This window comes from Haliaeetus albicilla, chromosome 31, assembly GCF_947461875.1.
Source record: "Haliaeetus albicilla chromosome 31, bHalAlb1.1, whole genome shotgun sequence".
Classification (NCBI taxonomy): domain Eukaryota; kingdom Metazoa; phylum Chordata; class Aves; order Accipitriformes; family Accipitridae; genus Haliaeetus; species Haliaeetus albicilla.
In genome coordinates this window covers 861665-874827 of record NC_091513.1, presented here as the reverse complement: position 1 = coordinate 874827, position 13163 = coordinate 861665, and the positions used below count along the sequence as shown (strand labels likewise).

General features: G+C 51.2%; 1 protein-coding gene across 1 annotated transcript; it reads right to left on the bottom strand.

Moving 5' to 3' along the window:
* Window positions 1–4855: 4855 nt before the first annotated feature.
* Window positions 4856–5812, bottom strand: LOC138683115 (olfactory receptor 14C36-like). Its single transcript, XM_069774641.1, has one exon. It carries the CDS (start codon window positions 5810–5812, stop codon window positions 4856–4858), a length of 957 nt encoding a protein of 318 aa, XP_069630742.1.
* Window positions 5813–13163: the final 7351 nt, after the last annotated feature.

Below are 13163 nucleotides of genomic sequence, written 5' to 3'. Positions count from 1 at the left end.
AGGTAGAAGAACTTGGAGCAATGGAGTAATCTGAGCCTGGAGGAAAGTGTGAGGGCAATGGACTTGAATAATTTTGTCATTGTTTCTCACAGTCCAATCCTTTTTTACTTGGCATAAATTAAATTGGTCTTCCCCAAGTCAACCCTTCTTTGCCTGTGACAGTAATTAGTAAGTGATCTCCCTGTCTTTATCGTGACCCATGAGCTATTCCATCTTATTTTCTCCCTTTGTCCTTTTGAGATGGAGGTGTGAGTGGGCAGCTGGTTGGGTGTCTGGGTGTTGGGCAAGGCTAACCCACAGCAGGACGACCACCTCAGGACTGCTGAATCCAGTATGGGGCTTACCAGCACAAGGAAGACCCTGGCAGACTGGAGAGAAAGTTGCAGAGGCCAGAAGGATGGCTGGGGCCTGGAGCACACTGCGTACAAGGAGAGGCTGAGAAAGCCAGGCTTTGGAAAAAAGCCTCAGAGCCAAACACTGGAGCAAGGACCCAGGAGAGTTGGTGAGATCTCTATCAGTGGAGATTTTCAAAATCTGTCGAGACAAGCACTGATCTAGCTGGAGGTGTCTGAGAATGGGCTTGGCTGAGAGTCTGGCTGTGGCAAGAGTTATGGGACTTGATGTGTAATGAGTGTTGGTAGGAAACTGGTTCCCTTGGTATTAGTAACGGCAGAGCTGGGTATCCTAGAGACCTGGAGGAAGACAGGGGTGACCATGCAGCAAAGGTCCTCCCTCAGGGTTGGGCTGTATGGCCACTCACTCTCTGGCTCTTCTGTGTTCATATGATAGGTGATCCCCAACACTGACTGCGTTTGCCCCTTCTCTGCCCCCACCAGGCCCACGCCCCAGGGCAGCATGACAGTCGTGGCCCTGGAGCTCCTCAGCCAGCTCTTCCATCTCTCCAGCCCCCTTCCCCTGTGCCAGCGGGGTTCCTGCTGCCTGTCCTGTGATTGCAGAGTCCTCCTTTCCTTGTGAACACCTGGAATTATCACTTTTGCATGAGTCCACCTCGGTAATCTCTCACTTTGTGGAGCTCTGGTCACAGCCCAGGCACATGCTGCCCATGGAGATTCCTTGGGATATCCAGGCAGCTACAGATTCCCCTCCTGGAAGATGTCTTCTGCCCTGTCACATGTGGGAAAGGACTCGGTTTGTATCTCAGTGATCATTCCTCATCTCCACTGTCACCAGGCACCAACAGGTGAGTCCTAAGTCCACCCCTCTAGCAGGTCACAAGATGACAATGAGCTTTTTGCCCTTGAAACCATGGATCAATAAACCTTTTTGAGGTGCAGTATCTCAGGCCTGTTCCTGACAAAAGGCTTGGAAAAACAGCCCTACCATCAGGCAGTGCACAGGGAAGATCCCTTTTTATTACAGAGATGCTATGAGGGAGTCAGCTTGGACCCAGTGTAACAAAGAAACATTTTTACATGGTCCTCCAGGTGAGACAGAGGACATTCATGCTCCACATGAAGTACGGGAAGTCCAAGTATTGGTCTACGAACATGAAACCCCAAAGAGCAATAACAACAATGATAATAAAACAAAGCATGGGCCTAGTATGGGAGTCACTTGTGGAAAAAGACTGGAAGTTTACCGGTATTGAAAAATGCCCATGAAATCACTTTCCTCAGGGCACCATTGAGCTCCCTGTTCCTCATGCTATAGATGAGAGGGTTCACAACTGGAGGCACCAGCGAGCACAGCTCTGCCACCACCAGATCCAGGGATGGGGAGGAGATGGAGGGGGGCTTCAGATGGGCAATCATGCCAGTGCTGACGTACATGGAGACCACTCAGCCCACAAGACAACAGCCCTAGCCAAGAGAACAAGGACCTCAGTTCTGGCTCCCAGCCCTACCAAAGCCCTTGGCTTTCCCCACCACAGCCTGTCCCATACTGTCCTATGTCAGTGATCATTTCTCTGCAGATTTTAACTCTCCCCCCTGCTTCCCCAACTCACTCTGAGCCCATGATATCCCAAGGTTTACTGAAAACTCTCTGTCCTCACTCTTCTTCAGACATAAAGCTGTAGTTTTCTGAGGCTTAGGCAATGTCCCTGAGTTCCCTGCAACCCATCTGGCTTCTTTCAAAGCCTTGTTTATGTTCCTCTAGCACCTAAGATGTGCTCCTCTAGCCACAGGCTTGCTTGAATTCTTACATGGACAGCTCTCTCCCTGCACGACCACGTGTCTCACAACCCTCTTGCCCTGCAGTGATGAACATTCACCCCAGGAGGTCTGTGCATCCTTCACACTCATAGATGTTTTCTGAGGTCCCTCCAAGTATGGGAAGTCAAGCAGGAAAAGAGCAAGGTCAGCTCATTTGGCATGATAGCCACCCTCAGCAGTGGGCCTTCTCCATCTCCTAGGCATGCACATATCATAGAAAAATCTCTTTCATCCCTGACTTGCAGAAGAGGGGTCTTCCTTCCTGACATCTTCCCAGGACACACCTCCTCCTCTTCCCCATCCACAGACATCCACTGCTTGCCATTTCTGGCCTCAGAGAGGGTTTCAGGATTTGCTAAAGTCATCAGTCACCTCCTTGTTTCTCACTGACATCCCTCGACTCTCCCTCTGAGCCCTACACAAGGCCAATCACTGCTGCTCAGAGCCACTCGAACTTCAGAAGAGGCCTTGAGATTCCTGCATATTCCTAGTGCTTAGTAGCTATCCTCCTGGCTCTCTCCAGAGCTCATGGCAAACGTTGCTGTCTACAACAGGGCCTTTATCACCACAATGAAATCATTGTCTTTTTAAGATCTCTGCGGAAAGAGTAGCCACAGAAAAGCACCAAAGCCACCACAACAGAGTCTGAGTGAAGTGCCAGTAAGAAGCGGCTGAGCAACACCCAAGGCTCTGGCTTCCTGGCAAGGACTGTCTCCTGTTTGTCACCTTTTCTCATGAAAGGAGCAGGAAAACTGTCCATCCCATGGAGCTCTGCTGAAGGAAGATGAAGCTGTACATAGCGTGAGGCGATACAAGTGGCATCAGCAGGTAGAGAAGACTCCTGTAGGGAAGGCTTTATGAGGGAGTACCCTGACTTCACCCAGATAAAGAAGAGACCAGGCAGTGTGCTGACATGATGGGGAGAAGTGCCCTGGGGTATAATAATGTGGATGAGAGAAAGTGGGATAGATTTGGTTTGCAGAGTTTTGAGGTAGTACTTTTCATGTCTGAGCAGCCTGAGGTTTGGAGCCAAGGAAAAATATGGAAGATCTCAAGGATGTTTTGGAATTAGTGGAACTATCAGTAATAACAGTAACAGGACAGTGCTGCAAGGGAACTCCTTCGTATTCTCGATGATAAACTAAAGCTTTTTAATTTTTCTTTTTACATGACAAAAATAGCTATGAGTTGTCAGTAATTAGCCTCTGGTATACAATTCTTAGAACAAGTGTCCATGATGGCACCTCCTGGCAGCTGCTTCATGGCCCCTGTCCTTGTGCTGGCCCAGCCCCACTGCCCATACACGGTCCCACAGCCCCACTGTGCAGGCACAGCACGGGAAAGGGTACAGTCAGGGATGGGAAAAGTTCCCCCCATTGTGATCCCAAAGATGGCCTTCAGATCACGGTTCCCCCATGACCTTCCTACTTTTGCAGCTTCCCCAGCACCTGACCCATGCCTTGCTGCAGCCCTGTCCTACATGGGGTTTTGCAGACAGCTCTGCTCCAGGGTCTGCCAGTGTCTGGGGAAGGAGTGAGGCTGGGCAGGGCTGTCCGTTCCCCCAGAACCAGCCATTGGCCCAGCAGGAAGGTGGAGGTGGCCTCACAGCAAAACTCACCTGTAAAACCTGGGGCGACCAACAAGTGCTGGAAATGGTCAATGAGAGATGCTGGGGGTGACAAAGGCCCTGAGCCACCTTCGCAGTCTGTCCACACCAAAGGCACAGACCAGACTCCTCCTCTCCCCTACACCTGCATGTCTTTCATGATTTCCACAAGCCCTGGCTCTGAACGACAAAACCCCGGTGTGAGTCCTCACCCTGCGTGGCCACACACTACAAGCTCTACACTGATATTTTTCTCTCCTGGGCACTTTCCAGCCCACCACAGCTCCCCCTAAACTCTCCCCACTTCCCTTCACCTCCCTCCGCCCTTGCTGCCCTCTTCCCAGCGCAGCCCAGTCTGGCATGGCCCCACAGCAGTGCCCACCACAGGCTGCGGCAGAGCTCTGGGCACTCACCCCACAGCCCCAGACCCTCTGAAGGGCACAGCAGCTCCTCGGGGGTGGAGAGGGCTGAGCCCCTGGGCTGGGGGGCATCTGTGGCACAAGGCCTGAGCAGATCCCCTTGTATGATGGAAATGCTGCTCTGGAGGCCAGCTCTGTCACACAAGTGCCCATTGCCTGTCCTTGCCTGCGGTCACAGGCCTGACACACAGCAGGACTGTAACCAAGCTTGAAGAGCACTCAGGCCTTCCACCAACCCAAGGGTTCAGAAGGAAAGCATGGAAGTGGGAAGAAAGCAGCTTGGGAAAGACCAAGTGCTGGTGCTCCCTGGCGGTGCTGCTGTGCCAGGACTCTTTTCTTCTTCCCCTCTGCACACAGGCACTGCTCCCAGCAGCTGCAGAGAAGGTCTTGGAGGAAGGATCTCAGAAAAAGAAGACACTGCAGGGCCCTTTATTTTGTTTAAACACACAGAGGTTATGGCTCCTCAATTGCACAGCCTCCAGGTCACACAAAAGCAGGATAGATTGTGAATTAGAAACCAGAGGAATAAAGACATTTCTTTGTGGAAAGCATTCAGATAAGTAAACCAAAGGGAAATAGAAGGTGTAAAACCACACCCAAAATCACCATAAAAAGACCAGAAAAAGACAGGTTGGGTCTGTAATGAGTTTTAAGTACTATGCAGAAGACAAGAGGCAGTTTATTGCTTCTGAAAAGCATCCAGTCATTAGTTTTATCAGGGCACCCTTGATCTCATGGTTTCTCATGCTGTAGATGAGGGGGTTCACAGCTGGAGGCACCACTGAGTAGAGCACTGCCACCACCAGGTCCTGGCGTGGGGAGGAGATGGAGGGGGGCTTCAGGTAGGCAAAACTGCCAGTGCTTATAAACAAGGAGACCACGGCCAAGTGAGGGAGGCACGTGGAAAAGGCTTTGTGCCGTCCCTGTTCAGAGGGGATCCTCAGCACAGCCCTGAAGATCTGCCCATAGGACAGCACAATGAAAACAAAACAGCCAAAGCCTAAACAGACACTAACCACAAGTACCCCAACTTCCCTGAGGTAGGCATCTGAGCAGGAGAGCTTGAGGATCTGGGGGATTTCACAGAAGAACTGGTCCACAGCATTGCCTTGGCAGAGGGGTAGTGAAAATGTATTGGCAGTGTGCAGCACAGCATAGAGGAACCCACTGCCCCAGGCAGCTGCTGCCATGTGGACACAAGCTCTGCTGCCCAGGAGGGTCCCGTAGTGCAGGGGTTTGCAGATGGCAACGTAGCGGTCATAGGCCATGACAGTGAGAAGGAAACACTCTGCTGACATCAAAAAGACTAACAGAAATGCCTGGGTAGCACATGCTGGGTAGGAGATGGCCCCGGTGTCCCAGAGGGAATTGGCAATGGATTTGGGGACAGTGGTGGAGATGGAGCCAAGGTGAAGAACAGAGAGGTTGAGGAGGAAGAAGTACATGGGTGTGTGGAGGTGGTGGTCACTGGCTACGGTGATGATGATGAGTCCGTTTCCCAGGAGGGCAGCCAGGTGGATGCCCAGGAAGAGCCAGAAGTGCAAGAGCTGCAGCTCCCATGTGTCTGCAAATGCCAGGAGGAGGAACTGGGTGATGGAGCTGCTGTTGGACATTTTTCTTCCTCTGGGAATGAGGCGCTGTCAAAGGAGAAAAAAGAGAGTGAAGAGTCAGGGCATTATTCTCTGAGCAATATCAAAGCCATTTCCCATAGACCCTCCCACTCTCACACACACAGACACTTTTCGTTTTCTAGGAGACCTTCCTTCAGGTCTGTGGCTGGACCCCAGCTTGGTGCTGGCTGAGCTTGTAATGAAGAGCAGGGCCTCTGCCCATGGGCTCTTGGAAAGTCAGCCCTGCTCTGCAGCCGTGTGTTCATGGGATCGGTGCGGGCAGGGGCCAGCCTGGTGTTTGACTTTGTCAGCTGAAACCGCTCCTAATGCAGAAGGGCTTGTCAGCATCTGCACTCCCAGTGCTAAGGAACCAGCAGGGTAAAAGCAGTTTAAGAGTTCTAGGGTTTTTTACAGCTGCCCACATCACCCCTGGGGAGCTTTCTTAGATCTCGGGAACCTTCAGCATTTCTGCTGCACTCTGGGAGAACAGCGTGAGCCAGGCAAGTCAAGAGGATTGCCTGTGGCTTAGTGCAGAGAGAGGGGGAGCTGCTCTGTCCTTCTGTCTAGTTCCCACTTGCACTGTGCTTGCACCTTTCTGAGATGGAGGGTGATCACGCTCCCCTGTTTTACCCTGAAAAGCCACCAGGCACTGCTGAGGGTAGAGACACCCACTGCAGAGCACCAAATGTCTCACCTTGTCTCAAAGTCTCAGCACTCTGCTTCTAGCCAAGGACACACCGGGCTCATTTCACCAACCCAAGAGCATTTCCTCAATCCTAGCATCTCTGTGCTTCTCCATGGGGCTTTCAGATCACAGAAAGCTGCTATGAGACAGATTTGCATCCTGCAGGGCAGCTAACAGCTTGGAAGGACACTCGGAGGTGATAGCCAAGTGACCTGATGTGATGGCATCTCTGTAAGGGAGAATCAGCTCATTCCCCAGCCCCACAGACACCATTGAGCATAACCCCTCAGATTACAGGAAAGTTGGGACACTTGTTCCCATGGACTCAGCTGCATGGCAGGACCCACAAGATCAGTGTGTGACTCTGCAGCTGAAACTCCCACCCCAGAGAAACAGACAGCAGCAGCAAGAAAATGGCAGTAACACAGACAGGTGGAGAACCAAGAAAAAGAGCAGAGATCAACTGGCTCACAGAGGCAGCTGAAGTCTCAGGATAGAGTTACCCTCACCCAGCTGTGCATGCCACCTCCCAGACACCAGCACAGCCAGGCAGTTGTTCTCAGTCCCTGTGCTCTACTTCAGGAGGCTCCTCTCAGACTTACTGATCACCCCAAGTTACAGCTCAGGAGTCTCAGGGACTTGTTCAAGCATGACAAATCCTTCTGCATTTCTCAACCCAAATGGCCCCAAACTAAGAAACAGAAAACACAGACTCAGGAAAGCTCCTTAACTTAACAGGACCCTGCCCTGCTGTGAGATGCTTCTTCCACCCACAGCTTCTCCCCACTCTGCTGTTACAGTTCCCCAGGCAGGCTGAGTACTTACCCTGACCGGTGGCAGAGTCCCTGCCCCAGCACACAGCCCCCCACGGTGCAGGGACCCTGCTCAGAAGGACAGCCCTGGGCACCCCTGGCTGCACACACACCTTCACACTCTGCAGCCATCCCCAGGTGAAGGCAGCTGACATGCCCTGTCCCTCTGAGGGTGCAGCAGGGAAGCTGTGCTCCAAACACGGCCTTTTTCTCTGCACTGGAGAAACTGTGAGAGTCCTCCTGACAGATCCCATAGGCTGTGGGATGTGCCGGCTTTAGGAGGTCATTCCAGGAACCACAGCTGCATTGCCCTGCAGCCAGAGACTTACCCTGTTAAGGGCTGTCAAGATTTTTCTCCAGGTCAGCTCTCATCTCTCCTCCCACCCCACACTGCCTTTAACCTCCCTCTCCCTTCCCTCCTCTCCCCTCGGTGCCTGCTGGCAGTGCCCTCAGCCCTGCTGCGCTTTGCAGAGGAGCTGCTCCTGGGCAGAGCTGTGTCTCTGCAGTGCTGCCTGCTTGCCATGAGCTCCCTCCAGCCCAGGAGCCCAGCCCAGCTCAGCAGCAGAGGACCAGCCCAAGGCAGCCCTTTCTCTGCCCCCTCTGGGCTCCCTCCAGGTGTCCCTGGGGCTCCAGGGGAACCTGCTGGGAAACAGGCTGAGGCAATCACTGTTGTTTCTACCCTCAGCTGGGGAGAGCCAGTTCTTTCATGAAATGAAATTTTCCACTCAGAGAAAAAGTTACATCTACATGTGACTTTTTTTTTCTTTCCAGAAATATAATCCTTCTCTCAGAATTACTTCTAATGTACCACTTTTTTCATGTTATTTTTTAGACAGGATACTCAGACAGTGAAAGGCAGGGATCTCCTTTACACCCGCTGAGGGAAGGGATCCATGGGTCAATGGTGGGATTTCATCTGTGTTTCTATTTATGGCATTTGAAGGATACTCAGCTCCCTCCCGTGCACACCACAAAGCCACAGGAGGTGGGATTCCTCTTGCCTGTCTTCAGGTGGGCACAAAATAGACACCTGCATATGAGCTCCTTCTCTCAGGTCCCATCTGAGTTAATGGAGATGGAAGGCAGGAGTCAGGTGTTCAGACGCAATTTCCTGGTGACATTTGAGTTGCCCGAGGTGGTCCAAGATACATGTAGGTAACTGCAAACTGTAATGGAGAAGTTCATAGAGGCAGGGCAACATCTCGGGAATCATGTATGAGCCTGGTGGGAAATTCCTTTGGCCAAGTGACATGACAGCTTATGCCCAAATAAAGGCCAAAAGAACCTTTTCCTACTCCTTATCTTCATAGCAGTTGATACAGGTATTCATATGAACGACTGCAGTCATGTACCATAGTGAGACCTGGGTCTCTCTCTTATTTTCCATCAGCTGGATTTACTCTACCTCCACTGGATATAATGGCATGTGTCCCATGTTCATCTCCACATTGCCTAACAGAATTCAGGACAGGTACTCTATTTAATGTCCAGCTCCAGGGCCACAGAGCTGCACCAGATGCCCAGGCTGGCATGGACCTCACAGGACCTACAGGAAAGCAATTCCCTTTCAGGGTGGTACATCACAGACACTCCAGACGGCATCACAGAGAGTGCGATTTGGTGCCTGTGTGCCCTTGACTTATGCCACCAGTCAGAGGCATCAATCATCAGATGCCATCAAAGAGGCAAGGTCTGGTCCCTCGTTACCCAAGAGCTGCAGGCATTGCATGAACATGAAGCAAAGTTGCACAGGGGTTTTTACTCACTCCCTTGATGATACAATCAATGGAAAGACCAAGAATTTTCAGAGTGTTCCTGGATAGATCTGGTCTTCAAGAACAGCATCCTCCAAGCACAGCAGTGGTCCATATCAAAACTCAGTAGAAACTCAGAAAAGAACTCAAGTGCACCAAGATGAACTTTTGGTGCTTCAGGAAGTGTTACAGAAGAAAAAGAGATAAGGTAGGACCACTGGTGAATTGAGTAAGATTCAGTGTAGATAGATCTGAGATACTCTACGTCACAGCCTCGGTTACCACCTGCCAGGTCTCCCAGGCCATTGAGCTGTGAGGCAGGACTCTGGAGGAGAACAACCAGCAGTGGATGGGGATCAAGCCCGGGGTTACTCAAGCAAACTACACCCTTCCTTACCATAGGAACCACAGGGGCTGCATCCAAGGGTGCTGAGAGTGTTTTCTTCTCTAGGAGGTGCTGGTCTCTTATTACCCCAGTAAGAAAGGGATTCGGACACTGTGAGCTACCTTTTAAAATTATGTTCATCATCGTTAACACTGTAAGGAGAGAATCATGCAGATTATCTTCGGTCCCTTTAGATGGTGGAAACCCCAGGTGGTGTAGCATTGAACGGGCCTTCAGCCCAAATGCAGCAAAGCATGCAGACCCCATCCGTAGAAGACAGGCTCCTGTTTTGGTCATCCAAGCTACTAGGATTTTCTTACAAGGAACAAGTCTACTCATCGTCTCAATAGTCAAACAGAAATGATGTTTTCATGATAACATCTTGCTGCATGGTTAGATACAGTCAAGGCCACGCAGGAGACGTAATGACCAGTACAGAGTGGGACCTGCCTGCAGGCTCTTGTGTGAGAACATGCTGCTGAGGTTGTCCTGTGGCCAAGGGATCTGTGCAGCACAGAAGAGGTTTGATGGCTGTGCTGTACGTGCAGCACAGCGCAGCCCTAAGAACTGTATGTTCAATAGTCTTCTGGTCAGGATGCATATTCAGGTTTCCTTCAGAGAAGTCTGTGCTCCATTACGCTGCCACAACTGATGTGCTGTGACCCAAATGTGCGCTGCCAGGAGGAGCTGGACACCCATGGCTTGTCACAGAACTGTGAAGTTTTTGGACTGAGACGTGGTGGGACAGCTTGCTGAGCTGTGGTGCTGCAATAGAGGGATACAGGCTCTGCCCAGGGAGCAGCAGGGAGGATGAGGAGTATCCCCCATGTATAAAAGGGAAGCTTGGATTTGTGGAGATCTTATCTGTGAAAGACAGCAGGTTGGACTAGCTTTTGTCATTTAGCATCAGAGCAGGAGTCAGCAAGAGTCACCTTGTGTTTGCAGTTACAAACTGCTTGCTCAGGGAGAGGAAACAGAAAAGGTCTTTTGTCAGCAACCCCAGGAAGTCTCCAGGTTCATGAGCAGGTTCCTGTGGTGAACTTAAGTGCCCTGGCATTCCCTGGCAAGGCCAAGCAACAGGGTGCCAACAGCCTGAAGGCTCTTGGGTCAACTTCTTCAGACAGCTGCCAGGTGGGCCACCAAGGGTGATTCTCACCTGGACCTGATCCTGGCCAACAAGGAACAGCTGGTTAGGGATGTGATGATATTCAGTGTCAGTCTTGGCTGTCATGGCCATGAATTAGTTGGGGATGAGACACCAAAGGGCAGTGAGTAAGGCCAGCAGACAGAGCACAGACCTGGGACTCCAGAGGAGAAGACTTTGACACACTCAGGAGACTGAGACAAGTGGTACCATGGGAAGCAGCTCTGAAGGGGGAAGCAGCATGGGAAATCTGATAGGGCTTACAGGACAGCCTCTTCCAAGCCCAAGAAGGATCTCCCCAAATACCCTTGAAGAGAAGCAACCGTCTCCGGAGGCTGCTTGTGTGAACTGACTGAGCTCCACAGAAAAAAGGCAGCAGGCAGGAGGTGGAAGCAGGGAAAGCTGCCGACAGAATGTAGAAACCTTGTCCCAGGATGTAGGGACGATGCCAAAGCCAAAGGTCCCATTGCCTTGAGAGATGCAGGGGAGGATAGAGGCAGCAAGATGAGCTGATACTGGTTCATTAACCGTAAAAGAATAGAGAAGGATAATGTGGGCCTGCTGCTGAGCTTCCTAAGTGTAGGAGCAGGTAAGGCTGAGGAACTTAATGACTTCTTTGGCTGTGACTTCTGCCAGGCCTTTGTGACTGGCGAAAGGACCCAGGAGGAAAACAACCAGCAGTAAGTGGGGATCAAGTCAGAGGTTACTTTAGCAAACTCAGCCTTTAACAGCCCCTGGGAGCAGACAGGAATCATCCAAGGCTGGGGAGGGAGCAAGCCAATTTTGTAGCAAGGCTCACTCTGCATCTTTTTTGACAGATCATGAAGATCAGGACAAGTCCCTGATGGCTTCCAAAAAAGTTGACAGCTATCTTCTAACACAGGCCAGAGGATGACCAGGGAACAAAAGGCTGTTTGACCTCCTATAGGAGAGCAGTGTGTCCCTGAGCATGTCCTCCTGGATGATATTTCTGGGAAGATGAAGAGGAAGGTGACTGGGCATGGCCAGCATGGATTTGTCCAGGGTGGATCATGAGAGACCAACCTCATGGCTTTCTAGGATGAAAGGGTTGGATTTCTGGATGAGGGTGGATGATCAGTGGGTGTCTTTTATTATATGATTGCATACAGGACATCTGGAAGGATGGACAGAGGTATGGAGGGATGGAGGGAGGGATAGATGGATGGATGGATAAAGAGATGGGTGGAACTGGGATTGATAGTTCAGCCTCAGTGGGTTATAAAATATTGGTCCCGCTCTGCCTGGAGACCTCTAAGAATGTGGCACTGCAGACATTTGCATCTTGACTGCATGCCTCAGCCTGGGAGATGGGGATTGCCCCTGCTGGGGGGTGGCTCTGCCAATCCAGCCACATGGGTCTAGGTGGTGCAGACTTTCCTTGAAGACATTCCTGTAACCCAAATTCATTGGGATGAATGCAGAACTGGCTATTCAAAATCAAGCATTTCATTCACTTGGTCTCTTTGCTTTGACATCTTCTCATTTTGACTACACCTGAAATCTCTCTAATTCACCACAGAAAAATTGAAGACTTGTATTGGGTCTGGCTGAGATGGAGTGTTTTGGCTACTGCTGAGCAGTGCTGGCACAGCATCAAGGCTGCCTCTCCAACATTTTTGCCCCCCTCAATGGCAGGCTGGGGCTGGAAAAATCTTGGGAGGGGACATAGCCAGGACAGCTGACCCAAACTAATCAAACAGATATTCCATAGCATATGACTCAGCTATAAAAGCTGAGTAAAGGGAGATGGAAGGGGAGCATTTTTGTCTTCTGGAGCAATCACTACATGTACTGCAGTCCCGCTTCCCAGGAAGTGGCCAGACATCGCCTGCTGATGGTAAGTAGAGAATAACATCATTTGATTTTCTTTGCTTTCGCACACAACCTTTGCTTTCACTTTATTAAACCGTCCTTATCTTGGCCCACGGGCCTTTTGTTATATTTTCTCTCCCGTGTCCAGCTGAGGAGGGGGAATGACAGAGTGGCTTTGGTGGGCACCTGGCCGCCAGCCAGTGTCAGCCTACCACAAGACTAAAGGCAAATTATGCCCAGGCTTGGCTCCTTGGGCTGTTTTGCATGAAAATGAGCCCTCTGGTGCCGAATTCCTGAACTGCAGATCCTTAAAGACTGACCAAGCCTCTAGAGAAGTCCAAGTCAGAAGCAAACCTCCAGGTTTGTGAGGGTGTTAGCAGGCCCTGCTGAAGTCCGTCACTGAAGAGACCATGCAGGGAATGAGCAGACAAAGTTCCTGTCCCTGGGGGTTGGTGAAGCAGGAAGTTGGATGCACTTGGTACAGGAGGAAATTTAAATGTAGCGGTCACTGTGAAAGCCCTTGATGTGCTTCAGCAAGCTGGATGGCCAAGCCCTGACCCCCATCCCCTGGGGAGGGGGCACCATTTCCTCTTGGGATGATCAGGGCTCTTCCTGGGGGCAATGTGAAGTGGGAGTGTGTGATGCTGCCAGGTACAGGTCAGCAGTACAACACCTTGCAGGTTCTGTGGAGGGTGGCTGAGGAGGCAACACAGCACTGGAGCTGTAAGGACCTCATGTCCG

Excerpts from the sequence above, each read along its gene's own strand:
- LOC138683115 (XM_069774641.1), bottom strand. The coding sequence starts at position 5,812 with ATGTCCAACAGCAGCTCCATCACCCAGTTCCTCCTCCTGGCATTTGCA.